The sequence below is a fragment of the Diceros bicornis genome, chromosome 28 (assembly GCF_020826845.1).
Source record: "Diceros bicornis minor isolate mBicDic1 chromosome 28, mDicBic1.mat.cur, whole genome shotgun sequence".
Classification (NCBI taxonomy): Eukaryota; Metazoa; Chordata; class Mammalia; order Perissodactyla; family Rhinocerotidae; genus Diceros; species Diceros bicornis.
Genome location: NC_080767.1, coordinates 29,280,602 through 29,307,227, shown reverse-complemented (window position 1 = coordinate 29,307,227; position 26,626 = coordinate 29,280,602). Strand labels below are relative to the sequence as shown.

The following is a 26,626-nucleotide window of genomic DNA, read 5'->3' as shown; positions in this document are numbered from 1 at the left end:
GCCCTCTGAGCCCGGCGCTCCCTGGCCCATGTACTGGAAGCATGAGAACGCCGCCCCGGCGCTGCCCGAGGGCTGCCGGCTGCCGGCCGAGGGCGGCCCCGCCACCGACCAGGTGAGCGTGCGAGCGAGCGGGTGAGCGGCCCGGGCCAGGGTCGGGCAGGGGCCGGGACCCAGCCGGGCCGGGCCGGGTGGCGGGCAGCCACAGGGAGGAGGGGTGCGGGGGTGCGCCTGTGAGTGTGTGTATGTGAGTGTGTGAGCGCGCACGAGCGCGAGGGGGGGCGTCGAGGAAAGCGGGAACACATTATGCAAATGTTGGAGGAATTTCTCAAAAAGCGATTTAGCAAAGACACAGGCGAATCAAGAGGAGGCGAGGCGGGTATTGTCCGTCTGAATAGGCGCTGATAGCGCCGAGGCGCCGGGGGTTGTGCGGGCGCAACGCTGAGGATCCCGACGCGGGGCCGGTCCCGGGCGCGCCGAGGTTCTGGAGGGTGCCTTTTCCACCTCGTGGATGCCTCTGTTTTCGGTTTTTTGTCGCGTTTCGCCCCCAACCTCGCCCCCGTTTTGCTCCGGGTTTCCCTCTGACTGGCCCTCGAAAGGCGCCTGAATCCGTGTCAATATTGCCACATCAATTTCTCGGCGCGCGCAGGGCCCGCGGGCTGATGCTCCCAACGCTCCGGGTTTTATTTTCCTCAAACGACCCCCCTCCATCTCCTTTTTCTTTTCTTTCTTTCTTTCTCTCTTTTCCCCTTTTTGCATTTTGTGCCGAGAGGAGGAGAAGGGAGCGAGGAAGGGGGGTGTGTGGAGAGAGAAAAAATTCGATTTTTAATTACTACCATTAAAAAATCAAATTTGCAATTCTTTGGGCGGCCTGATGGATCTCACTGATTGACAGTTGGAATTGACACTCTGGCTACCTCTTATCTTGGGCATTCACGACAATTTCTAATTGCAGGTAGTTTGTGTGTGTGCGCGTGTTTTTTTCCCCCCTCAGAGGCTTGGATTGCAAGGGAACTAAGCGATTACTTCAAGAGCCACGGGTTAAGTGCAGGGAGAGGGGGAGAGAGAGGGAAAAAATCCAATCCAAATTCAAATTGCTTCATTAGAGAGACACCGCTTTTGTGGGGAAGGGCTTTAAATGCCCACTACAAAGTTAGGACTCATTGTTCCGCGCCGGTTTATATAACAGGCGCGGGGAGGCGCTGGGCTCAGGCTGCGCGGAGCCAGTTCTGCAGCCGCCGCCGCCTGCGTTCCCTCCCCCCTCCCCCAGGTGATGGCCCAGCCAGGGTCCGGCTGCAAAGCGACCACCCGCTGCCTTGAAGGGACCGCGCCACCCGCCATGGTGAGTTCGTTCGGCCCTGCCTTCGGTACCCGCTCCCCCGGCGGCCCGGTCCTGGGGACCTGGCCCGGCTTTCGGGCCCCGAACCGCTGTCCATGAGCTGGGGGACTCCCTGAGGGCGCCGCCCCTCTCTGAGCCTGGGTTTTCCAGCCAGGAATGTGGGCTTTGACCGCTCCCGGCATCGAGGACATGCGTGTTAAAAGTTGGGGCCGTCTCTTCCTCTCCAAAGGGCCCTTCCATTCCTGTCCTCTAGCCCATGGCGCGGCGTCTCGAGGGGATTTCGTTGTCATTTGTTGCGGTGGGGCCCCAGATCGGTCTCTGAGGCAGCGGCAACTCTGGGCACCCGGCTTAGCGCTCGGCTTTCACTCTCTGCCCCACTGCAGGCTCAGTCGGACGCCGAGGCCCTGGCAGGCTCTCTGGACAAGGACGAGGGTCGGGCCTCCCCCTGTACGCCCAGCACGCCATCTGTCTGCTCACCGCCCTCTGCCGCCTCCTCCGTGCCGTCTGCCGGCAAGAACATCTGCTCCAGCTGCGGCCTCGAGATCCTGGACCGGTATCTGCTCAAGGTGAGACAGGGGCGGGGTGTTGCGTGTATGTTGGCGAGGTGTGGGTTACAGCCCAGAAGGCTGCAGGGAAGCAACGCCGGGACCAGGTCCGCTTAATTCCGAGTCCCGGCTCAGCGGCTGCCTGACCCCGGGGCTTTGGGCAAGTCCTAGCGTCTCTCTGCGCCCCCGGGTTCCCGTTTGAAAAATGGGAAGAGTTTATTTCTACCTCCCCAAGCCTCAGTGTTACAGAAGAAAAATGGGGAAGTCACACGCACCTTCAGAGCTCCAGCGTCTCTGTCTGCAAATGGGGCCGGGGAGGCTGGGGCCGGGCGTGAAAAGAGGCCCGCGCTGAGCCACCTCCCACTCCGCCCCCTTCCCAGGTCAACAACCTCATCTGGCACGTGCGGTGCCTCGAATGCTCCGTGTGTCGCACGTCGTTGAGGCAGCAGAACAGCTGCTACATCAAGAACAAGGAAATCTTCTGCAAGATGGACTACTTCAGGTAGGCTGCGGCCGCCAGGCTAGCGGTGTGGCCGCAGGCAGGCCCCCAGCGCGAGGAGGCCGCCTTTGCGGCGCGTGGTCTCTGGCTCCGGAGCCCCCGCGTCCTGAGTGCACTCCCGGCGCGCCGCGCTGGCCCAGCCCGCCGGCTCTCAGCGCCACGAACGAGGAGCTCCAGGCCGCGCCCGGGTGCCGGCACCGGTCCGGGCCCGAGATCCGTCTCCGATTCCTGCGGCACACTCGGTTTTGGTCGCGTCTCTGGCTCCGTCTTGGGTCCTGCCTGAGTCTCAGGCTCCAGTTCCGACCTGCAGCGTCTTGGTCGAGTTCTGATGTCCCGGCTTTGGCCCTGACCCGTTCAGCTCCCAGCCGCGATCTGGCTGCATCTCCAGTGCGCTCCGGCGCTGGGTTCCAACCCTACTCCGACTCCAGCCGTGCCGGCGTCCCTCCCGGCCGGACCCTGAGCTGGGCTCCAGACTCTTGCCCCGGCTCTGACTTCGGCTCCGCTCTGGGTTCGGGTCTGGTGCGGCCCCAAGCACTAGTCTCGCATCGCTCTCAGATCCAATCCCATATTCAAGCGCCTCGTCCTAAGCCCCAACCTCGTTCTCCGGCTCCGCCTCAGCTCAGATCCCGGCGTCGCTCGAGTGTCGCATTTCGAGTCTGGGGTCCTGCCTGGGTCCCAGGCGCCCGTTCCAGTCGCAGCTCTGTCGTGGCTTCAGGTCCCCGCTTCGAGCTCTCCTGGGTCTAGGCTCGGACTTTGGGCCGTGGGGACAGGAAGGGGGAGAGTCGGGCGCCGCAGCCAGGGCCCTGAGTGGGATCACTCTGGGCTGCGCTCTCCGCGCTGCAGTGCCTGAGTGGGATCACTCTGGGCTGCGCTCTCCGCGCTGCAGTGCCGCGTCCCAGCGGCTTTCGACAGCAGCCCGACTCATCCTCCTGCCGAGGTCTCCGCCGCTTGGGCGCGCCTTGATTCCAACCACGCGGCTCTGGCCTGACCCGGTCATGGGGTCGAGGTCACTGCGAGGTCAGGGGCACAGCGGTCTTGTTCTGATCTCGGCGGGAAGTGTGTACCAGGCTTGATGCGGCCCACCAGGCCTGCGGAGTCCGAAGAAAGTGGAGTGGGATTGGTTGCTGGGATGGGCGCCTGTTCCCAAGGGGCTTCTCAGGAAATGGAGAAAGCTACTCCCCTAACTCCCGCCTCCCCCCAACCCACAGACGTCCTTCCCATCCTTGCCTCGGGAGAGGTCATGTCTTCAGTCTTCCTGAAGACTCCAGCCCCAGAAAGATCCCCTGAGAGTCAGTGATTGTGGTGGAAGGCGATGCCCAGCCCCGTCCCCCTGGCATTGAGTCTCTGGGGACTTGGAAAGAGAGGACCTTGAATCTAGGAGGAAGTTTGCAGCATTTTGGGCTGGGGTACTCTGGGGAAACCATAGGAAACATGGTTCAAGAGGTGGGCTCTTCTTTTGTGTAGGGGTGTGAAAGGGTGTGCATGGGGGGGCTCTACCAGGTGGCCTAGGACTCAGGGTGCAAGGAGTGTGTGTGAGTGTATGGATCTGTGGTTGGATCTGTGCAGTGGCCTTGGGGAAATGTATCACTGAGCAGGGTCAGGGGTGTGTGGGCAGCGTGGTGTTCCTTTATGACCAGCATTTGTCCTTTAGTTCATGCATGAGTGTCCAGAGTGTGTGTCTGTGTGTGCATGTTGGGACTCGGTGTGTGTGTGTGTGTTTTGTGCAAGGTGGGCAGGACGAGATTACATCTGGACAGGGATCTGGAGGTGAGAGAGTGAGGATTCTGAAATCCTGTCATTCCCACCACCCCCCAGAGGGCATTCCTGCTTAAGGTCTTAACCTAGGCACCCAGGGCTCAAGGGTGTGATGTGAACATGGATTTGTGGATTTGTGGGCTGCTGTGTGTGTGTGTTTCAGAGCAGGGTTATCATTGTGTGGTGTGTAACCAGAGTGTGAGATCTCCTCCCCCTGCCCCACTGTCCTATTGGCTGGCCAGGGCAGGAAATGGAGGGTAGAGTCCCTATCTAGACAATTCCCTACTCTAGGCCTGACTCCAGTTGGTAAAAAACAAGCCAGCTGTCATTTAGGGGCTCTTTGGGCTCCTCAGCTAGCCAGGGACAGGGCTCCAGCCTAGGGAACCCAGTATGATGATATCTTGGCCTTCTCCTGGAGAGCAAGGCGGGGCTGGACCCCTCTCCTGGCTCTCCTGGTGACGACTGACCTGGCAGCCCTATGAGCCACTTGACCACAATTCCTAGCTGCTTCTTCAGTCCCAGGTCATGGCCAGACTTGACCGAGCCTCCTTGGATGCTGTGCTTCACCAGACCTTCAAGGATTGGTCAAAACTCACATCCTGACCCCACTGTTCAGAGCCTCCACTGGAGCCCCCCTTCCAGCGTGGAGGATGGAGTGAAGGATGGGATGTGTAGCTGTTATGGGGGAGGCAGAGACTGGGCCTCATCAGGCCAACACTGAATCACTGTGTGACCTTGGGCAGATCACTGCATCTCTCTGCTCTCAGTGTCTTACTTTCAGGGTTATCTCTCTAGGCTGCCAAGGAGGCCAGGAAATGGAGGAAGGCTCAGTAGATGCTCCCTAAATGGCAGGTGCTATGGGTGCCACAATAATCCCCATTTTCACCATTGTCGGTGGATTCCAGGCACAATCCCCTGTTGGCATTTCCTCAGGCAGTTTGGGGAGCAGGGATGGGACCAAGCCATTTCTGGGCTGCAAGCTCCCTGAGCCTTAATCCTTTTCCAGTGACGAGAGCCCCAAAAGCAAAACTAAAACAGCTCTTCATTTTAAGAAAATGAAGGGAATCAAAGCTCGCATTCCCTGGGATGAGGGAAGAATTGTGGCTCTTCTGAACATTTCTCCCCCAGCCAGGTTTCCCTGTGGGCATAACCCGTCCCTGGCAGCCCCACCTGTAACAAAAATAATAAAACCCACAAAAAGGGAAAGAAAAAGCCGGCAGAGCGCCAGGCGGGGACTATTGTCTGCTCTGAGCAGCAGCCCAGGCTCCTGGTGGCTGCTATAAGGGAGCTCTTCCTGGAGAGAGCATGAATGGTGGCGTGGGAGGCAGAGTTCCCCTCTCTAGATCTGGGGCTCAAGGAGGGCCCATGTGCTGAGTTTCTCCAGCCCTCTGTTTCCTGAAGCCCAGGGTCAAGAGTCTGATGGGATATGGACTGGAGCACTTTGTCCAAAAAGAGGTCAAGATCAAGATCTCTCAATGGGGATGGGGGAGGGAGGGAGTGATCAAGACCCCATGGAGGAGGCACTGAGGGCTCTCTTGGTCCTATGGCCTCTGGTCTTATCCCCCAAGGGAGGGTTTCTCCTCAGTTCTATCCCACATCTTGCCCCTCCTTGTCACCATCTTGTAGACCCTCCTTCAGTCTCCCTTGGCAGAGCTGGCGGCCTTGGGGGCTCAGGAAGTTAGAAGTTTAGGAAGGCACTCCAAGCTCTCCAGGGCGGGAGGCTGCAGAGCATGGAGGTCGGGGGAGTCCGGAGGTCCCAGGCTGCCCCTGCTCTGTTGCATTATTGAGAGGGGTTGGTTTTCTACTGGCTCTGTGCCCTTGGCAAGGTCACTGGACCTCTCTGCCTCAGTTTCTCCAACTCTCCCTCCAAACAGGGACCTCACCAGCCCTTATGGGTTCAACCAGATTCCCACCTCCCCTCACTCCCTGAGTCCTAGCAGAAAAAAAATTACCACCAGGGAAATGTGATATTGTTTTTAATTTCTTCACTTTTTTTTGTTAAGACCATTTTTCTTTTTATTTTCTTTCAAGAAGTGAAGAAAAGTCCTGGGAAAAAAATAGTGTTCCTTTCTGGGAGCATCTCCATGGCCTCAGCAATCACAACCCCAGACAGCTTCCCCCTCATCCACCGACCTGCAGCTGCTGCTCCCAAAGGGGGCACAGGCTGATCTGCAGCGCCCTCCTGGCTCCCTCAGCCTCCTGGAGCACCGTGCTCATTGTATAGTTGGGGAGACCGAGGTCTGGGAGAGTGGGAAATGATGTGCCCAGGGTCACACAGTGAGAGAGAGTGGAAGAGGGGCTGGGCAGGGGTGAGGACACTCTTCCTGAGAATGTGTGGGGCTCTTCTCTAAGCCAGAAACCGTGTTAACGCTTTACATGTTGTATGGCATTGAATCCTCAGGTCCACCCAGTCAGTACGATACTCTCATAATCCCCACATTATAGGAGGGGAAACTGAGGCCCTCAAAGGTGAGGTCACACAGCTAATAAGTGGCAGGGTCTGCATAAGCCCCATGGCTGCCTGATTCCACCATCTCCATGTCTAAACGTTCAATACTCTTCTAGAGGTGAGATATGCCAGCAGCTCCTCTGCAAGGTGGGGCCCATGGAATGGCAAAGACCCCCTCTGCTGGCCCTAAGATTCCCTGCCCCGTTTGGTTGGCTTCACACAGGGAGCACCCACTGTGTGCTCTGACATATGACTCTCCCTAGGTGGGCCCTGGGAGCACTAGTGACCTCCTCAGAGGCTGTGACCGGAGTAACTGTGCCAGGATCAGGTCACCATGGTCTCTGGCCCACTTGCCTCCTGGCCACGGGAGTGGGGAGTAAAGGGTTAACTACCTCTCCTCCCGTTTATGGGGGTGGGATTCAGAGAGTGCCCTGGGCTGGGCCATGGAGGCTGCCGGCTGAAGTTCCTGTCCCCTGCTTGGCCCAAGTGAGTTAGGGCAAGCCCCCAGCCTTCCTTCTTCCGCCTTGAGCCCAAGCTCCGACCGCGGGCTCCGGCGGGAGAACCCTCCCCCTCCCCCAAAGCGAGGGTCCCCGGGGAGGCTCAGAGCTGGGAAGCGGCCCCCTACCGCGGCAGAGAGCGGCCCAGCGGCCGCCAGCTGTTGGGGGACAGATGTTGAGGAGAGCGTAGAGGGGCGTTCGGGGGAGGGGCCTCAGGCCGGGACCTCCGAGGCACAGGGCGTTTTAACCTCTTAATTGCTGGTGCTGTTTTTTGGGGCTTAAGGGTTTGCCCGGAAGGGAAGGAGCAGAGGAGATAGGAAGGGCTCCACCTGCGATCCTGTTGTTTGCCTCATAGATCTCTCTAAGGCCGTCAAGTGAGCGTCCTGAACGCAAAACACGGTGAACCCTGGTTTGAATTTCAGCACTCTGGCTCGCTAGCTTCCTAACTAGCATTGGCCTCCCCACTCTGAGCTTCGGTTTCCTCATGCAGAAAAGGGGTAGCTTAATAATAAGGGAAGAGGTCGCAGTGAAGCTCCGATGGGCTCTTTCGTTGAGGCTCATTCATCCAACAAATAATTACTCAGCGCCTACTCGGTATCCAGGGGCAGGAGGCCGGCAGAGTGAGCCTGACTTGGTCAAGGGCACACAGTTCCCTCTGCACAGCCAAGAGTACCCAGTTATCTCTGCTCCCTATTCAGGGGAGAGAGAGCAAGGAGATGCCGACCCTGCTCCCTGCAGTAGTTGCGAGGATGCGCATCTGTCGGACGCCTCTCCATCCCCAAAGCGCCTCTGTCCTTTGCGCCCTGGCCCCACCGGCGCGCCGGGACTCAGGGCACGCACAATGCTTGGGGTGAGGGGCGGTATCGGTGCCCCCTAATCCCTTTGGCCTCCCTTCGCAGCTCCCGAACACCCCTTTCTTGAGGTTTCGTTGTCTCCGCCGCCGATTTCGCTGCTTCCGGAATCCGGCGGCTCGGACCCCGCGGCCCGCCTGGGAAGGAGTCTGTTGGTTTGTCAGAGCCTCGATCCGTAATCCTCCTCCTGCCCCTTGTTTGTGCCACTGACCCCTGCCCTGGGTGGGGGACGCGCTTCAGGAGAGGCCCGCAACACATTCAAAACTGCATAGTGACGCCCCACCCCCATGCAAGGATCCAGTGCGAGGGTGAATTCGTTAACTGGGCTGAGCTACGGCAAGCGCAGGGAGATCCTAGGGCTGGGGACAGCTCTTCGCATTTGGGATGACGCGAGGAGAGTGACAAAGTTGCTCAGAGATCACTAGCGGCTCCCGCCTGGGAGCAATGGGATGGAAGCACTGTGAGCGCCAGTGTAGGCGCAGAACGTCGGGCGTCCGGGACTCGTGGAGCGGGAAGATCAGGGGTGCGCGGGGAGTCTTGGACGCATTCCTGGCCAGGGACGAGGAATCCTGCAGAGCCAAGCCCCAGGACTCGGGAACGTACACTCTGGCGCAGCGCACAGGCCCTGGGCGCGCGGAGACCACGGGCGAGAGACGCAGCCGTTCTCACCTGGCCTCTGAAGGCCGGGACCTTCCCTTCCCCAGCTCCTCCCGCTCCTTGGGAACGCATTCCCCACCTTCCCGAGCCGGCTGGGTCCCAGGCCCTGCCCGCGGGAGTTTCCAGGATCCGCGGTCGGGAGTGGAGACGCGACGCGATCAGACCAGGTCCCTTGCCTGTTCATACATCCAGTACTCAACTCTACTCGTCTCGCGTCCGGCTGCTTCCGCAGGGCCTAGGGCCGTTTTGAACCTCGGAAAAAACCTCAACCCCGGCCCCACACTCTGTGTGGTCCTGGGCAAGTCACTTTTCCACCCTGACCCTCTGATTCCACGTGCGCAAAGTGGGTGCCAGGGTCCCCACCTCGCGCGGTTGCGGTGAAACTGGGGCGGTGCAATGAAAGAGTTCCACCCCAGGATCCCGGACCGCAGCGAGGGCTCTGCATACAGCTGGCCCTTCTTCCTCCTCTGGGAGGCCAGAAAGCGCTCACAATCGGGAGCTGGGCATCGGAACCCGGGGTCGGCCCCACGGCGGGAGTAGGCTAAGGTGGGCAAAGCGGTTTCCTCTACCCTTTACTGAGAGATTGGGAACAGAGACCACAGGCTGTGCGGGGCTCTCCCCTAGGGGAGCTGAGTTTCCGAGGTCGGGAACTGCCTCTGTTTAGGGGACGGTTGACCGGCAAAGGCGCGCAGCGCTGCCTAAGCTAACCGCGCCGTGGGCGGCAGGGTCCTCTTCACTCGTTGTCGGAGAGAGTGGCGTCGGGGTTACGTTTGACAGCCGGGGCTGGCCGAGGCCTCCGCGCTCCGCGCTCAGTTCAACTCAAGACCGTTTATTCAACCGGCAGTTGCTTGCCTTTGCAAGGCAGGCAAAGCTGTAACCAGAGCGCGTTTGCTGGTCTGGTTCCTCCACGTACTCACAGGCGTTGCGGAATTCTCCTCGGGGTGGAAGTGTGCCGGCCCTGGGTTCACAGAGGCAAATCTTGGTCCTCTCCCAGGAATGCCAGGGATGGAAGGGAGAGCCAAGGAACCAGACCTCCATCTGGTTCCCAGCTCCCACGGTGCTCAGCCGTGGGACTCTCCCGGGAGAGCACGTGGGAAGAGGGAACAGCCCCTCAAAGGCCCGGGGTGAGAAAGTGCTTCAGAGGGGGCCATAAAGACCTGGGGAGTGAACTTCCATTGAGGCTGAGTGGGACTTACGCTTGGGTGTGGGGTGGGGGATCTTGAGGAAGGTTAGGGAGGATGATGAGCCTGAGAGGATGTGGTCTGTTGGATCTTGGGCCAGATCCTGAGGGTAGAGTTGAGCCACCAAAGGATTTTAAGCAGGGCAGGGACAGGATTCAGTGTGCATGCTGGAAACTTCGCTGTGGCCACTGTGTAGAGGATGGGTTGGCAAGGGTGGCACTGGGAGATCAGGTGGAGACTGGCAGTGAGGGGTACATAATGGGAGCCTGGCTGAGGAAAGCAACAGTATGGAAGGAGAGGAGGAGATGGGTCCCAGAGATACTTAGGGAAGGGAATCAACAGTGCCTGATGGTTGGTTGGATGTGGAGTTGAGAACAGGGAGGAGTGTATGATTTAGGTTTCTAAGCTTGAGGAGCTGGATGAGTGGTGGCACCATTCCCTGAAATAGAGTGTGCCCCAGAGGAAACTGAGGTCCTGAGGGTTGGGACAGGGTCACAGGGTGAGTCATCCACGTAAAGAACAAGTCTTCCCTAGTGCTCAGGGGTCAGACCTGGGGCTGACTTCTGAGACAGGGCGAAATAAACTCTGCTGCTTCCTGGAGGGGCTCCCAGTCTGGTGGTGGTGGGAGCCGCCCCCAAGTAGCCACACCACAAAGCAGGAGGAAGGAGGAGAAGAGGCAGAATCAAGGAAGGCTTAAGGGGGAAGGGGCCATTGGATTTGGGCTTTTTTGTGTTTTTGACATTTACTGTTAGACTATCACAGGGCTCCAGAGTCTGGGACTAGCTGGTTACTTAACAGACTGCAAAGCACTGAAAAAATAGTGGTAGTCATTGCTGTTGTCATCTAGTTCAGCTCAGAGCAAGAAAAATGAGAACTCAGAGGGGTTCAACAATTTGCCCAGGGTTACAAAGCCAGGAAGTACATAGCTGTCTATTCTTCCAAGAAACTGAGAGCTTCACTATACCGGGGGATACAGTTTATTCATCTCTGGAGACAGACTGGCTAGGGTTTCTATCCTTGCAAGCTGTGTGACCTTGTGCAAGTTACTTTCCTTCTCTGGTCCCCATTTTCCTCATCTGCAAAATGAAAATTGGGGTCATGAATATAAAACACAGACTCTGGCTGGGCATGGGGAAAGTGCTCAAAAATTTGCTTATTATTATTAATATTTTTATATTTTCCCTAGTATTTTAATATTATCCCTTGACGTGATATGCTTTAAAGAGAAGATTAATCTTCTATATAAATGTAAGTGATCATAGCAGAAAATTTGGGACGCTCAGAAAAGCACCAAGAAGAAAATAAAAACCATCCACCAGCTCACCTTCTAGGTGGGACTTGGCTGTAGAGGGTGGTGGATCCAGACAAAGGAAAATTCCTGAGCCAAGGCCCTGAGGCCAGGAACCTGGGCAAGGGCAGGCCACTGGGGTTTGGAGGCGGGTACAGATGGCCTGTCTGAGCCGCGCCACCCCCTTCCCTGCCCCGATGTTCCGCAGCCGATTTGGGACCAAGTGCGCAAGGTGCGGCCGACAGATCTACGCCAGCGATTGGGTGCGTCGGGCGCGCGGCAACGCCTACCATCTGGCCTGCTTCGCCTGTTTCTCGTGCAAGCGCCAGCTGTCTACGGGCGAGGAGTTTGGCCTGGTCGAGGAGAAGGTGCTGTGCCGCATCCACTACGACACCATGATCGAGAACCTCAAGAGGGCGGCCGAGAACGGTACCCAACCCGCCCCGCCCAGCACCCTGCCTCACCTCTGCCCCAAGCCCTCTCCTGCCCCACCCCTCCCCAGCACCCCAGGGAATGTCCACACTCCGCTAGGGACTAGCGCTCCCTTTATCGCCTGGAGGCAGCGGCGGGGGTGGGGGCTGTGCACGGAGCATGCGCTTCTGGCTCCACCATTTGCTCCGGAGTCAGAAGTCACTGCCTGTCCCTGCAACTGTTTCCTCATCTGTAAAATGAGGCTAATGATAGGACACCTTCTCAAAGATAGATGAGCCGATGTGTTGTAAAGCCAGGAGACACTCAACGAACCCTAGAGATGATTCTCATAATGGGGCAGCCTATTCCACCTTTGGACAGCTCTGGTTTGCCTGGGGGCTCTTCCCCTCCAGCTGCCTGCAACCAGCCTTGGGCCAGTCCTGGAGAGATGATGTGACCCTATTCTCCCAACTCCCACTCCAGCAGCTCCAAGCCAGAGGTTTAAGGATGGGGGTTTCATCCTGGACTGTAAGGAGAAAGGCCTTTGAGTCTGGAGATCTGAGCTTTGCTTCTGGCACGTGAAGTTTCCTTTTCTCTCTGGGCCTCAGCCGATGGATGTTAGACTAGAAAGATTCCTAAATCTCTTCTGGCTCTGATACTGTGATTCCCCACACACGTAGGCCCAGGCACAGGGTCCAGGTCTTCCAGGGATTGTAAGGGCTGAGTCACAAAGTGTCTGTCCCATCCCCAGTGCCTCTGAGGAGGAGTATGGACCACCTTGCCTCAATTTCCAGCCTGAGGACTAGTCAGGAATCCCCATAGTGTTCTTGGCCATGGCCATACCAGGGCCACCACTTTCTCCTGCCAGGATCAAGGCTAAGTGGGCCTAGGTGGGGGGCAAGTGAAGCTGGGGTGCTATGAAGTTACCTACAAGTAACTGGCCAAGTTAGCCCAGTGGACCTGGATGGAAACCCCGGGAGTCAGAGGTTCCCCTACACCATGACCCATCAGTGACCCCAGGCTCCTTCAATACCTGGACCAACCGGGACCACTCTTAGCACAGCCTTGTCAGTTATACTAGCTCTCACAGCCAGGTGAGACCCCAGACTGCTACCATGCAGGTGAGCTTGAAGGCTTGAGGCCTCAGATCTCCTTTACTGACCAGCCCTCAATTGTGGCTACTGTTTTACTTTTTAAACTTAAACACACACATACCCATTATAGGAAATTGAGAAAAGACAGTTAAGCACAAAGAAGAAAATAAAGATCACTCCAAATGCCACCACCCCTCGTATTTTAGTATATATTCTCCCAGATGTTGTTCTATATATGTGTGTTGGAGTGTTTGTTTTTTCTTTCAACATAGTATTTTTCCTAATTAAAAAAAAAAAATTGTGAACCATGGTGGAATTACTGGTGATTTTTATTTTCTTCTTTGTGCTATCTGAGTTTTATGAGTTTTTGATAAGGAGCATACATTACCTTTGTATTCAGAAAAACGAGGTATTAAAAAATAAAATGGGAATATATTTAGTGTGACTGCAAAAGTAATATAAGTGGAAAGAGAAAAGCTAACATACTCCAGTTAAAAAATTAAACCTTAGGGAAATAAGATGACATATGATTTTTGTAAAAACCTCAAAAGTTACAGAAATATTGAAAGTAGAATGTCCATAATGGCACTCCTCAGACGTAACCACTGCTGACACTTTGGTGTTTATCGTTTCAACCTTTTTGCTTCCACCTGTTTTTACAAAGTTAGGATCACAGTTCTGTAACCTGCTTGCTTCTGTCTCCACTGGCCTTTGGTTTCCCCAGTTCAGCTACGAGGGAGCCCAGTTCGGGGCGCGAGCGTCAGCCAGCTGTGAGAATACTAGGTTGCTTATCTCAGCCTTAGTTTCCTCCGCTGTAAAACGAGGATAATGTCGCCCGTCCTCAGGGCTGTGAGACATAAAGGGCACACCGAAAGAGAAGCGTCTGGTACTGAGCGGACCCTCAGAAGTGGAAGCCCCTTCCCCAAAGACTGAGCTCAGGCACTAGGACCCTGGGGTCCCCGCCCCCAGCCAACTCCGCTCCTGACCCTTCCAGGGACCAGCTCCCCCCACCCCCGTCCTTTCCAGGCTGCCACTAGAAGAGATGGGGACGCGTGGTCAGCCACTTCTGTCGCCCCCAGGGAATGGCCTCACGCTGGAGGGGGCAGTGCCCTCGGAACAGGACAGTCAGCCCAAGCCGGCCAAGCGCGCGCGGACGTCCTTCACCGCCGAGCAGTTGCAGGTACCCGGGCCGGCCAGGAGGGGCAGGGTGGGCGGGACCTAGTAGTGGGCGCGGCTGAGAGGGGCTCCTGACTCCGCCCCCTCCGTCCGGACCCGCGGGTGGCGGGGAGGGGCTGTAGCTGTCTGGGGCGTGGCCTCCGGGCTGGAGCCTCTGATTGGCCCGGGGCCTTGGCGACCTCCGCGCTCGAGCCTCACCGCCCCCCGGCGCCGGCAGGTTATGCAGGCGCAGTTCGCGCAGGACAACAACCCCGACGCGCAGACGCTGCAGAAGCTTGCGGACATGACGGGCCTCAGCCGGAGGGTCATCCAGGTGGGGCCGGGGGGCGGGGCGTTCGGGTCTGGGGCGGGGCCTAGGGACCTGGGGGCGGGCCCTCGAGCGCCTTCGCGGGGTTGCGGAGCCACTGGTCCAGGACGCACGTGGCCGCCCTTCCTCGGGAGGCGACCAGGCAGTCCCTGTGGGGTCCCCCGGCGGCGCGTGAGGCCCTTTTCCACGAGGCTGAGGCTGCTGAGGCTGTCGTTCCAGGTGTGGTTTCAAAACTGCCGGGCGCGTCATAAAAAGCACACACCTCAGCATCCCGTCCCGCCCTCCGGGGCGCCGCCGTCCCGCCTCCCCTCCGCCCTGTCCGACGACATCCACTACTCCCCGTTCAGCAGCCCCGAGCGGGCGCGCATGGTCACTCTGCACGGCTACATTGAGAGTAAGTGACCGCGACACCCAGGCCCCCCGGCCTGCGGGAGAGGGGAGCACGGAGGAGCGCGCGTGAGCTGTGGAGGCGTGGGGAGGCCTTACGGAGCCTCGTGGGTGAAGATGTGGGCTCCGCAGACACTCAGATCTAGGGGTTGGAGACAGGGGTTAAGTTCCCTGGCTCTGCTTCAAGGGGGCTGGATCCTTAACAGAATCAAGCCATTCAGCCATTCAAAGAATACTTTCCAAGCACCCACTCTGTACTAGGGCCTGAGGACTAGGGAAAGAACAAGATGGGTAAAGTCCTTGCCCTGGTGGAGCCTGCGTCCTGGTGGGAGAGACGACATGGAACAATAACCAGATAGATGAGCGTGCGGTTTGAATTGCGATGATTCCTATAGGAAAGGTGCTGGATGGGAGGATCTGGAGATGCCGCCTCTCAGCAAGCTGAGACTGGAAAGATGGGTAGGATGGGTGAGACACAGGGAGTGGGGAAGTAGGGTGGCAGAGGAACCGAATGTAGGCAGACCTACAGCCTGCCACAGAATGCACGATGGCACGGGTGCATGTGAGGTTGCAGAAGGCCAATGTGGCCACAGTGAGTACCTCGGGCTGTGAGGCCGTGGGCAGGTCATCTAACCTCCTTGAACCTCAATTTCCTCATCTATGAACTGGGACATTAATAATGCCTACCGCGTAGGGTTGTGAGAATCCACTCATGTGTTCAGTAAATATTTTTGGAGTACCTTCTGTGTCCTGAGCATTGGGATACAACGTAAAACACAATAGACCAAAGCCTGTGTGCCCCTGGGGCTCACGTTCCATGGGAGGTGGGTGGAGAGACAGTAAACTAATAAAGGAGGGAGGGCAGGCATGTCAGTGGGGACTGAGCACTGTGGGGAGATGGGGGGCAGGTCATGGCGGAGTGACCTTTGAGCAGGAACCTGGAGGAGAGGGAGTAGCCTTGTGCCTCCTGGGGGATGAGCATTCAGTGAATCTGCTGTTGAGCAGGTGCTGATCACAGATTTTCTTTCGCTTTGAGGTTGTTTCCATTGATTGTTTCCTCAAAGCTAGGCATGACCAGAAAAATTAGAAGTGGCTGCAACATACCCACAAACTCGAATCCTGCCTTCTCTGGCTCCAAGTAAAAGGGAAAGAGAAGGGAGGTTAGAGAGAGCACTGCTGTGTACTGAGCCCCGGCCACGGGCCGGACACTGTATTAACCATGTTTCTAAACATCAGAGATCGCTATCCCATTGCACAGAGGAGGAAACCAAGGGCCCACAGTAGGTTAGCGGGAGCCAGTATTCTTTAACGATCAAGTGTGTGTGGGCTTTGGTGTCAGACTGTTGGCCTTCAAATCCATCCCTGCTGCTTACTAGCTGTGTGACATTGAGCGAGCTTCGTAGCTTCTCTGAATACCAGTTTCCTCCTCAGTAAAAATGAGGGCAATAAGAATACCGGTCTCAAAGCAGTGCTGTGAACATCAAATGAGATCATTGACTTAAAGTCCTCAGCGTTTAGTAAGTGCTGGGTAAGAATTAGCTGCTCTTGTGATGGTGGTGGTGGTTCTGGTTGGCAGAGCTGGGAGTGCAGAGTCCTGCCTACTGCACCAGGCTGCCAGTTGGAAACCATGTCTCTTGGTTCTGTTCCATTTCTGAACTGTCTGCTCAGTAGAAAGGACTTTTTCTCTCTTTCTTTTCTAAACAATGATTTATATTCAGGCTGCACAGAGCCTGTTGAAGATCTAGTTCATCTGTTAAAAGTGCCAAGGACCAGGGGCTCTCTAGGTACCAGGAACCTGGGCTACCAGCCTGCACTTGCTGTGGAGTTGGTAATGGATCTAGGTGACCTCCTTGGGAGCAGGGCTGTGGCCTCTAGAGTCATGCCAGGACTCTGCCCACATACTTTATTGACCAAGCCTGGATCTGTCTTTGATGCCTAGAGAAGGGGCTGTCTTTGACGCCTCTTCCCCTTGAGGTGGAACCCAGCTTGGGGTAGGAGGTGTCAGGGTGTTTGGACCTGCTGCCTCTTGCTGCATGACTGATGGTCACCTCAGCAGTTTGCTTTGCAATTAACTAAATTCACAAGATGCTGAGTTTCCTGGAGCCCTAGAGCTTGGAACCTGATAAAAAGCATCGGAACCAGACCCCAGAAAAATGTACATACACATCGAGTTTCCCATGTAATCTCAGGCTGTTTACGTACTCCTAGAACATCCCAGGCTAAGAATCCCCAATCTTATACAGTCACTTTATTCTAGAGATGAGGTAACTGTGGCTCAGAAAGGCACAGAGGCTTGTCCCAAGTTACATATCAATTTTAAGTCTCTGTACAGGGCTCTTTCCCCTGTGACCAAAGAGGATTAAGTGCAGGGAAGAGAGAGGCCGTGGACTTCTCCACTGTAGTGGTAAAGAGGCTGGTGCATGAGAGATTTGGGTCAGATATAAGGATGGACTTTCCCCCACAGTTTTAGGTGTGGGAATAGGGTACAGAGATTTGTTCAACAAATATAAAGAGTACCTACTAGATGCCATGCCTCATTCTAGGTGCTGGAAATCCACAAAGATCTAGAATCTAGAAAACAGACAAAAATTCCTGCCCTCATTGGAGTTGCAATCTAGTTGGCAAAGACAGATATCAAATAAACAATAAAAGTATACGTAAGTCAGATGATAGTAAGTGCTAGGGAGGGAAAATAAAGCTGGGAAGGAGGGCAGTGGGAGTGGGCGTGGGTGCTGGGTTGCGATTGTAAATAGGCTGGTCGGGGAGGGCGTCATGAAGAAGGTGACATGAGTGCAGAGTCCTCGAGGAGGTACGGGGGGTAAAGCCCTGGTGATACCTGCGAGATAAGAGGGTACAAGGCGCGAAGGGAGGATCTTCATAGGTGGGGTGCCGCCTTGCACGTAGGAGGTGTTCAGTACATATTCATTTCTGAGTGTGTGTTTATCAGTGAGCTGGACAGTTATCATACAGCACATTATAGATTACAAAGATTTTCACCTAGAGCATTGCAACCAACCCTATTGAAGTTGTGCTCAGGGCCACCCAGCTGGTAAGTGGCGGAGGTGAAACTGGTCCCAGGGCTCCAGCCTGTGGAGCACAGGCAGGTGGGATCCTGCATGGAGGCTGGGAGATGGGCTCCAAGGCGTCCTCTCGTCCACAGGTCAGGTACAGTGCGGGCAGGTGCACTGCCGGCTGCCTTACACCGCGCCCCCCGTCCACCTCAAAGCCGATATGGATGGGCCGCTCTCCAACCGGGGTGAGAAGGTAAATGGTGCCAGGCTGGGTCTGGTGGGTCCGAGCCACCCTGCCGGGGATGGGTTTCTGGCAGCATTCCTCGTCACTCAGCAGGCACCACACCACTTTGTGACAGACCCCCTCTGTCCAGCGTACTCGGGCCCCCACTGTGCCCCCGAGGCAGTCAGTGGAGCAGGTGCCAGTGTGTTCTGTGTGCGTGGCTGCTCCAGAGGCAGTGCCCCCACCAACAGCTGGCCATCTCTTTCTCAGACTTGTGAATTTAGTTACTTGGCTCAAACTTTGTGGTTCCAGGGAGGGCTTATATCACGCACCACCCTGCCTCCCACTGTCTCACTGGTTCCTCCTGCTTCCTCCTTTTATTCCTGTCTGTTGGGAGTGAATATCCTGAGCCAGTGGGGCCCAGGGATAGCAGGTCAGCAAGTGACCTTGGTCAACCGGCAAGGCCTCCTTTGTGGAATCGGATCTCTAGTTGTCTCAAGCATCAGGACTCAACATCCAGAAGGGTGCTTAGCCATCACGAGTCCAGTGGCTTGAAAGCTTTGTTTTTATGCACTGGAACCCTTTGTTTCATCTTTTCCATAACCCATAATGCAGATGAAGGAGGGTGGAGCTGCTGTGGGTGAAACCGCAGAGGGACAGGACCACCACCTCTCTCTCAGCTCCAAGATACCTCGCAGTCAGCCTTGAAAGCCACTGCTCTAAGGCACCCTCTCATTTTAGAAATGGGGCCATTGAGGCCCAGGTGGCTCAAGGTCACAGAGCCTGAATGAGAACCTGTGCATTCGTTCATCCACTTATTCATTTATTCAGCTGACATTTGCTATGTACTGTCTGTGCCCGGGACCCCCGAGTCAGTTGCCAGGAGCACAGAGGTGAGGAAAGCATGGACCCTGCCCTTGGGGAGGCCATAGTCTGGAGGGCGAGACACACCCCAACAGTTATACCACAGTGTGATTAAACTGTGACGGGGGAGCCAAGGGAGTTGGGGAGTGCAGGTGCAGCTCAGGAGAGACACAAGGAAGACTTCCTGGAGGAAGGCAAGGTCTGAGCCCAGGCCTGAAGGCCGAATCAGAGTTCGTCAGGGAAGGCATGCACCACCATGGCTCTTAGGGAACCCTGAGCAAGTTGGTGTCGTTGGCACAGGCTTGGGAGGAAGAAGAGTGAGAGGCGGGGTCTCGGGCTGCCAGGTGGAAGAGTGTGGACTTTGTCCTGGGGCAGTGCGGGGCCCTGGAGCGTCCTTCAGAAACATCACTGTAGCGGTTCTCAGAGAGGCAGGGAGCCCCCAGGAGTCAGTGGGTATGGGACCAGGGAGAGAGGGCCAGGGCCTTGGAGCTGGAAGGGCCCCCAAGGCCCCTCCAGTCCAACAGAGCGAAGTCTTGGTGTGCCTCAGAATCACCCGGGCTGCTTGTAAGGATGCCGATTCCCCAGCCTCATTCCTAGAGAGCTGATGGGGAGGTCTGCGGTCGGGCCCAGGGATCTGTGAGTGTAATACCCACTCCACATGACTCTGACAGGCAGCCAGGGGTGGGGACCACTCCTCCAGGACAGCCCTTCTTACTCTGCCTCCTGGTTGAGCACCTACTATGTGCCAGGCTCTGTGCTGGAAGACACACAGTATATGGTATAAAAAGTATATGGTGCGGAGGTACAGAGAGCCTAGTTGGACAGATAGGTTTATAAGTAAATGGTAGGACTCAGCGCAGAATCCCACAGAACCCAGTGGTGGGTGAACACACCCCAGGCACGTTCCGCCTGAGATTGTCATGCTCACAGTGAGAGCTGCTGTTCACGGCAGGCACGTTACACATGTTATCTGATGCCTCCCAGTCACTTTGTGGATATGAGGATGGTGTCCTCATGGTAAAGATACAGAAACAGAGGCTCAGAGAGGTGACACGACTTGTCCAGGGATGCAGCGCTGTTGGACTCTGAAGTCTGCCTAGTTCAGTAATCACTTCCTTTTGTGCAGCACTTTACAGTTTACACAGTGCTCTCTCTGACCTCACCTTTCACAGCCTCCCTGGGAGGATGATTATGACTGACTCCATTTCATACCTGCAGGAACTGGGGCTCAGACAGAGCAGTAGCTCGCCCGGGGTCACACAGGGAGCGTGGGTAGAGCTGGCCTCGATCCTAGGACCTGCTTCAGAGCTGCCCGCTCCTGCGGGAGGGCATTCGTCCTGTCAGACCTGGCACAGGGACTGCAGAGACAAACTGGCACAGTCCTTGTCCTCAGGAGGTGTGTGGCTGAGAGCAGGAGGCAGCTACACTCCAGGATGACAGGGCAGGTGAGGTGAGGGATGAGCACGGCCTTCGAGGACCCAGAAGAGGGAGTGACGAGCTCTAGGGGAGACGCAGCGGAGAGAAGAAGGGCACTCTGCGTTGAGGGAAGAGCACGTGCCAAGGCACAGAGGCATGGGGGAGCCTGGCTTTGAAGGACTACGGGCTGTTTAGTGTGGCCGAGACCCGGGGAGGTGGAGGGAGCTGACAGAGGTCACATAATGAAGGGCTTGGACTGTTGAGTGAGGGGCTTGGCCATTATCTGGAGGGCAGAGGGAGCCTTGGAAGTGTCTGGGGCTGGGCTCAGCGCTTGCAGATGAGCCCTTGTCTCCTGGTTGCTCAGCTAAGCTTGTGGTTATGTTTGGTTCAGCCTGAGGGATGAGCTGGTCTGGGGTCTGGCAGCTTTGGCTGTGGAAGGTTTCTGGCCCTGGGTTTGGCTGCTGAGTCAGAGTTCTCTCTTGCTGGGCTGCATCTCCAACTTGATATCCAGCAGCTCTGCAGAAAAATATCTCCCTCTTCTTCATGACCTTCCGCCCTTGCACTGTCGGGCCTTCCTGCCGGCTCCCAGAAACCTTTTGTGTCCACATCTTGTCAAACCTATTTGACCAATCGGGGCCTATTGGGCTGTGTCCGTGCAGGACTGCATGGCCTTTCTCCCAGGTCCCTCCAGGCCTGAGCCAGCGTAGCTCTGAGGAGACTCAGTGCCCCCAGGGCAGGCCCCTGAACCCACTCATCAAGACCAGCGCTGGCCTGGCCAGGAGAACGGTGCTCTGAGCATTCGGGGGTAGAACCCTCTGCCTCTGCCACATCACCATTTGGCCACACGTGCCTGTGGGTTTCCAGACCACATTTCTTCCCGGTCATGGCCCCTGATCCCACAATTTCAGAACTTGGAAGGCTCTTAGAAATCAGGGCCAACCTGTCATTGATCAGATGGAGAGACTGAGACCCACAGAGGGGAAGGATCTTACCAGAGTCATCCCTCTCGAGAGAGCTTATCTTAATAAGAGCCCAAAGCCAGGCATCCCAGAGGCCAGAGGAGAGCATTGCCCAAGGTTGGGTGAGTGGGGAGGCAATGTGCTATGAGCACTGCACTCTGGAGTCAGGAAGACTTGGAATCCCAGCTCTACCTTCTCACTTTGAGACCTGGGAACACAATTAGCTTCTCCGAGCCTCAGTTCCTGCATCTACAAAATGGGGACAGTAGTAGTTGCCACAAGCAAAGGTTGTTGTTGAGAGCAAATGCAATAATGTATGTAGAGAGCCTCACACAGAGCCTGGTACACAGAAAGGGCTCCGGAGATGCTGGTTATTACTTTGATTACTCTCGTGGCTTTCCTCCGCCTCCTCCTTGTGATAACCGACGTGGGCAAGTTACATTCCTGATCAGAAAATGGAACAGCCATACGGCTGTACCCACTTGATGTCCCTGGGCCACTTGAAACCTCCTCCTGACACTTTACTATGAAAAGGCACATCCCATTGACCAGACAGCCAGTAAGCCTTGACCTGAGCTTCAGTGGACTGGCTGTGTTGGCGGCGCTGAGAGGCTTTAGGTGGAAGAGGGAGAGGGAAAGGGGCAGATCGTCCCTGATCACCCACTGTGCATCAGGCACCTGGCACGTCGCAGCACCTGCCTCTCCACTCTGTGGAGACGGAGTGCACGTGAAGTGCTTGCCCCATCACCTGGTGTGCAGTAAGCGTCAATGACTGTGGTGGCCTTGGAGAGGTAGAGGCATATGGTGTAATGAAGAGAGCTTGCTCTGGAGCCAGGCCTGCGTTGCAGTGCTGGGCCCACCTCTTCCTAGCTCTGTGATTGTGGGCTCGCTGATTTTCACCTCCCTGAGCCTCAGTGTCTTCCCCTGTAAAATGGACATAATGGTGGGATGCCCTCGTGGAGTGGAGATGAGGCTGCTGTGAAATAATGCACGTACGGCACTTTACCCGGTGCCGGGTGCAGTGTCCAGTGCCCCTGAGACATTTGCTGCTGCTCTTGTATCTCACTGAATCCCCCCTTTCTGAGAGAGAGGTTTTGTCATCCCCGTTTTACAGTGAGGAAACAGGCTCAGAGAGGTGAAGTGAGTTGCCCAAGGTCCCACAGCAAGTAAGTGACAGAGCCAGAATTTGAACCCAGATCTGGGCCCTGAGCCACCCTCATTCTCCATGCCTTCAAAGACCTCTGGGGGGCTGCTGAGTGGGGCTGGCCCCCAGCTCAGCCACCTCCCATGCCCTCCTCTTGCAGGTCATCCTTTTTCAGTACTAACACTGCCGGCCCTTCCGCACCTGTCCATGGGCACCCCACAGCTGCCCCTCAGCCGCTGATCCAGTGTCCAAGCCGCTGCCAGGGATCACCTGCTCCACATCCACCCCTCGTCCGCCATCCTGCCCGCAACCAGCTGGGCCCCTGGGCCTGGCCTTCCCCTCTCCTGCTGAGAACCAGAACCCACCAGGAGCACCGCAGAGTCTTCCTCTCAGAAGGCAGAGCTCCCTGAAATTTGGAATCAGGGTGAAAAGAACAGCCCATTTTTTCCCACGTAGACAAGAGTCATCTTCAACTTAAGCTGATTACAATAGCAAAAGGTGAAATTGAATTGTGTGACGCCAACAGCCTCCTAATTTACAGGTTTTCTTTCCCGCCCCATTGGCCTTTATTTACTACTTCCTTGGAACCATCTCTGAATTCTGAATATCCGACAACCCCCAATGTTATCCACTCTGTCGCTTTTGTCTGGAAAACTCTACAGTGTTTGTGGGATGTCCCCAAAGGAAAGCTATGTTCTAATTTTATCATTTCCATCTGTCTGGTTATGTCAAGTTAATTCAGAGAGAGAAGAGACAGTGACCAACCCTGAGAGGCCCAATAGGGCAGAGATGGAGGCCTGCCCAGACCAAGAGGCAGGGGGATGGGCGGGGGCTGCGGGAACAGAGATCCTCATTGGTTTGGAGATCAAGAAGGATGTGGCACATTGGGCTGGGAGAGGCACTAGCCATTTTAAGGAGAGGAAAGAGAAAACCTGGGGTGTGTGGGGTAATGCACACCTAGTTATCCAGCACATACCTGGAGACACAGCAGAGAAGGTGTTTGATCTGTTTGATGACATTTCTGAATGTTTGGGCAGGTTAGAATCGGGGGCCCTTGTTGGCTACTTGTTGACTCCTGATAGGGGTGCTTGGGCCACGTCTTCTTTGGGGGGACCGCTCATGGGGGGCTTGGAAACAGAGCCCAAGGAAATGGCAGTCAGAATGTTCATCCTGGACCCATCTCTGAGTAGGAGAGGGTGCCGCTGCCTAGGTGAGTGTGCCAAGCCCAGGATTCTAGCTGGCGCTTCTGGGCCTCCCCACCAGCCCTGCCCAGAGCCAGCCCCACCCACTCCTGAGAATGGAGGCCAGACACAGCTGTGCTCACATCCTCCCTACACTGCTGCAACTCTTCCACCTCAAACAAAAGGGCTTGGGCTGCACAAGACCATGATTTATGTTTTCAGGGGATGCCCATTTGTCCCAAGCTTGTCCTGTAATTTTAGAATTACTTGGTGTCCTAATGCATTTCCCACTAGAGGCTGCTAATAAGCATGTTTTAGCCCAAGTCCTCCTTCCTGCTCTGGTTAACCTGATAACGTTGCTTTTGGAAGGAGACTCTGGGACAAGGACAGCAAGGTCATGGTACATATGTATCTGCTGTCCCTGGTTTCACCCGTGGCAGACATCACTAATCGATTGCAGCACTGTCTATCTCACTGAGTCTGGATAAGGTTTCAGAATCCAAATGCTTGAAGCTGGCACTTCAAATGAAAACCTATATGCCATTCTTGCTCTGGGTCCAGGGGGAGGGCTAGGCACGGGGTGCAGCCCAAGAAGGGAACCTGCTTCCTGTCCCTTCTGAAGATGGTTCCAGCTGACTCAGGGCAAAGAGAAGGCATCACTCACAATGTGGTCAGTGCAGCTCAGTCCAGGGCTCATCCAGTGAATACTGTTACCAGGCCCTGCGCTGGGTACTGATGGTAACAGGAGCAGCTTAAGCCTGATCCCTGGTGACTGGAGGGCTCTCATCCTTCCTTTTATTTTTGCTCCTAATGATCAAAGCCCCAAGCACAACCATGTGGTCAGTGGCCAGCCGAGCCCTGCCCAGGGTCACCCACTCTGCCTTGAGCCTCCCCCTGGGGTCTGTTCCTTGCGTGGGTCACGTGGTCGTAGCATGTTGCAGTTCAGACATGTCTCCACTAGCCTGTTAGAGCAGCCTGGGAATGTACAGGCCATCAAGACTATTTATTTAAATACAAAACAAAAGGGGAAAACACACACACACACACGGAAAAAAAATTGTAAGCACTTTTTTTGTAAAACCAATGTCTGTTTTGTTACATACCTTTCATGTTGTGCTTTGTAAATGTCTTATTTGTGTAATAAATAAAGTTAACGCAAGTAGAAGTGCTGGCACTTAAATCCAGAAGGCGATGGGATTCCATTTCTTTCCTGCTCTCTGGTTAAGGGCTCGGGCCCCGGCCCCCAGAGTATCTGGGCTGCTGGACAGTGTACACCCTTTCCTGGAGAGCTGGTACTGTTTTCCCAGTTAGTGAACTGGGCGTTGTGAAGGCACGATGGCAGGTTTCTTCTCTAATCTAAGCTTCACAGGAAATCAGGGGGGCTGCTGTCCTCTGGCCCACTCCTGAACACATGCTCTCCGCTGGGCCCTGTGTTGGCTCCACAGGCTCAGAGAAGGGCCCCCACCGGAATCTGCCCTAGGGGACTCTTAGTCTGGTTGTAAACAGACGGATCCTTCCAACATGCTGTGGGGGCGGGGCTCGGGGGCATTTGAGCTGGATCCTATGAGATGAGAAATTCACATAATAGGTGCAAAAGAGGAGATGTTGGAGGGCCAGGAAGGGAGGTGCAGAGAGCCTGTTTGGAAGATGGGGGAGAATTTGATATGGTGAAGCGAAGGGAATATAGGATGGGAGACAGGGAGACAGGGCTCCAGCTTCAGCACAAGTCTGGGTCTCATACTGGCCGTGCTGGGTTCCAAAGCGACCACATAATCTGAGGAGTGAGAGAGAGCATCTTTCTGCTGGTTGCCAAATTTTCTGTTAGCAGCAGAACTGTTCCTTCAAGCCAAAGCTTGAGGGAAGGCGAGTGGAGTGGCCCTATCCAATGCAGAGGCTTCTGCAGCGCCCCCACCCCCTGCCCCACAGCCCTGCACAGAGCAGCTCAGCAGCCTCAGCTCACGGTGGGCGTGGTCATCCCCCCTGCAGGGCCCCTCTTTCTTTTTCTTTTTAGATGTCGCATCCCCCATCTCTGCCCCTCCCCCTCTACTCTTCCAATCCATGTATCAAGTGTTGGTTTAGATATACATGTATCTTTGAAAATAGTTTAGTTTCAATTTTGTGTCTGTCTTGTTTCTTTACATGAATGTACCTTCTGTTTGCAAACACAGTTTGGAAACCCCCAGTGGAGCTTAACCCTATCATTCTGCTGAGGTGACTGTTGCCTCGGAGGGGAGAGGTGACCCCCTAGGACTCCTCCATGGCACAGCTGAGTGGGCCCAGGCCTCCCTCTGGCTTTGCCCCAGCATGCCAACTCTGGATCCCAACAGAGCCCTCCCAGGCCTGACTCCCTCTCCTGGGTAGCTCTTGATGAGCCAGGGCACAGGGCCCGAGTGGCTGCAGGATCCAACAGCCTCTAAGGAGGGACACTTATGTAGCAATGATCCAGGATGCTGTGGCCCAAGTGTGGCCCTGGAACATGTCACCACTTCCTCTTCTGGTTTTCAGCTGACACGTGATCTTGGGGGTGATTTTGAGGAATAATTACTTTGTATGCACCGCTAACAAATTATTCTTTAAAGCACGCACATATTGAGTACCTGCTAAGTGCCAGCTCCTTTACTTCTATTGTCTCTTTCAATCCACTCAGCTACTCTGATGGTTTAAGCATCATTATACCCATTTTACAGATGACGAGACTGAGCTCAGAGAAGTGAAGTGACTTGCCCAAGATTACATGATACCTGTCATTGAGCTGGGATTTGAACCCACATGTGTATGATGCCAAAGCCACATTCTTTCTTTGGCACCACACCGATTCTGTGCTGAGAGTATGAGGCTCAGATAGGGGAGCTTCCAAGAGGGAGAGGCAGTCCTGGGCCTACAGGAAGGTACCAGCTGTGAGTCTGGGCGGTCATCCTGTCCTACTGCCCTGTAAGGTCAAGACCGGTAAGGCGGGCAACTAGTAGTAAAAAAAGCAGCTGAGCTTTGTCTTCAGAGGGACTTGGATTCAAATGCTGTGTGCCCTAGGGCAAGTCACTCAGTCTCTCTGAACCTCAGATTCCCCATCTGTAAAAGGTGATGCTACGCCCTCTCTTGCAAGGCTGTTGTGAGGAGCTGAGATAATCCACACACACTGCCTGCACATATTAGTTGCTCACTGAATTACCTATAGCTATCATTATAAGGTGATGGTTCTTATACTCCCATGTGCATAAGAAATACCTGGGAAAGCAAATTGCTACACCCCCTTCCCAGAGATTCTGATGAGCAGCTTCAGGGTGGGGTCCAGGAATACCTAGTTCACAATCTTGCCCAAGTGACTGATGCAGGTGAAATGAGAAGCCCGGTCCAAGAAACAGTCTAAGGAAGGTACCCTTGGGGCCGCTGACTGCAGA

General features: G+C 55.6%; 1 protein-coding gene across 2 annotated transcripts; it reads left to right on the top strand.

Moving 5' to 3' along the window:
* LHX6 (LIM homeobox 6) lies at positions 1 to 24,396 on the top strand. Of its 2 annotated transcripts, XM_058523939.1 has the most exons (10): positions 1 to 112; positions 1,268 to 1,339; positions 1,720 to 1,902; positions 2,262 to 2,383; positions 11,267 to 11,487; positions 13,643 to 13,743; positions 13,957 to 14,052; positions 14,266 to 14,440; positions 17,594 to 17,697; positions 22,211 to 24,396. In XM_058523939.1, exons 1-10 carry the CDS (start codon positions 29 to 31, stop codon positions 22,229 to 22,231), a joined length of 1,179 nt encoding a protein of 392 aa, XP_058379922.1. In that variant the 5' UTR covers positions 1 to 28; the 3' UTR covers positions 22,232 to 24,396. The 2 variants fall into 2 exon arrangements, with proteins under 2 accessions (XP_058379922.1, XP_058379923.1); XM_058523940.1 differs by lacking the exon at positions 17,594 to 17,697.
* The last annotated feature ends 2,230 nt before the right edge of the window (positions 24,397 to 26,626 follow it).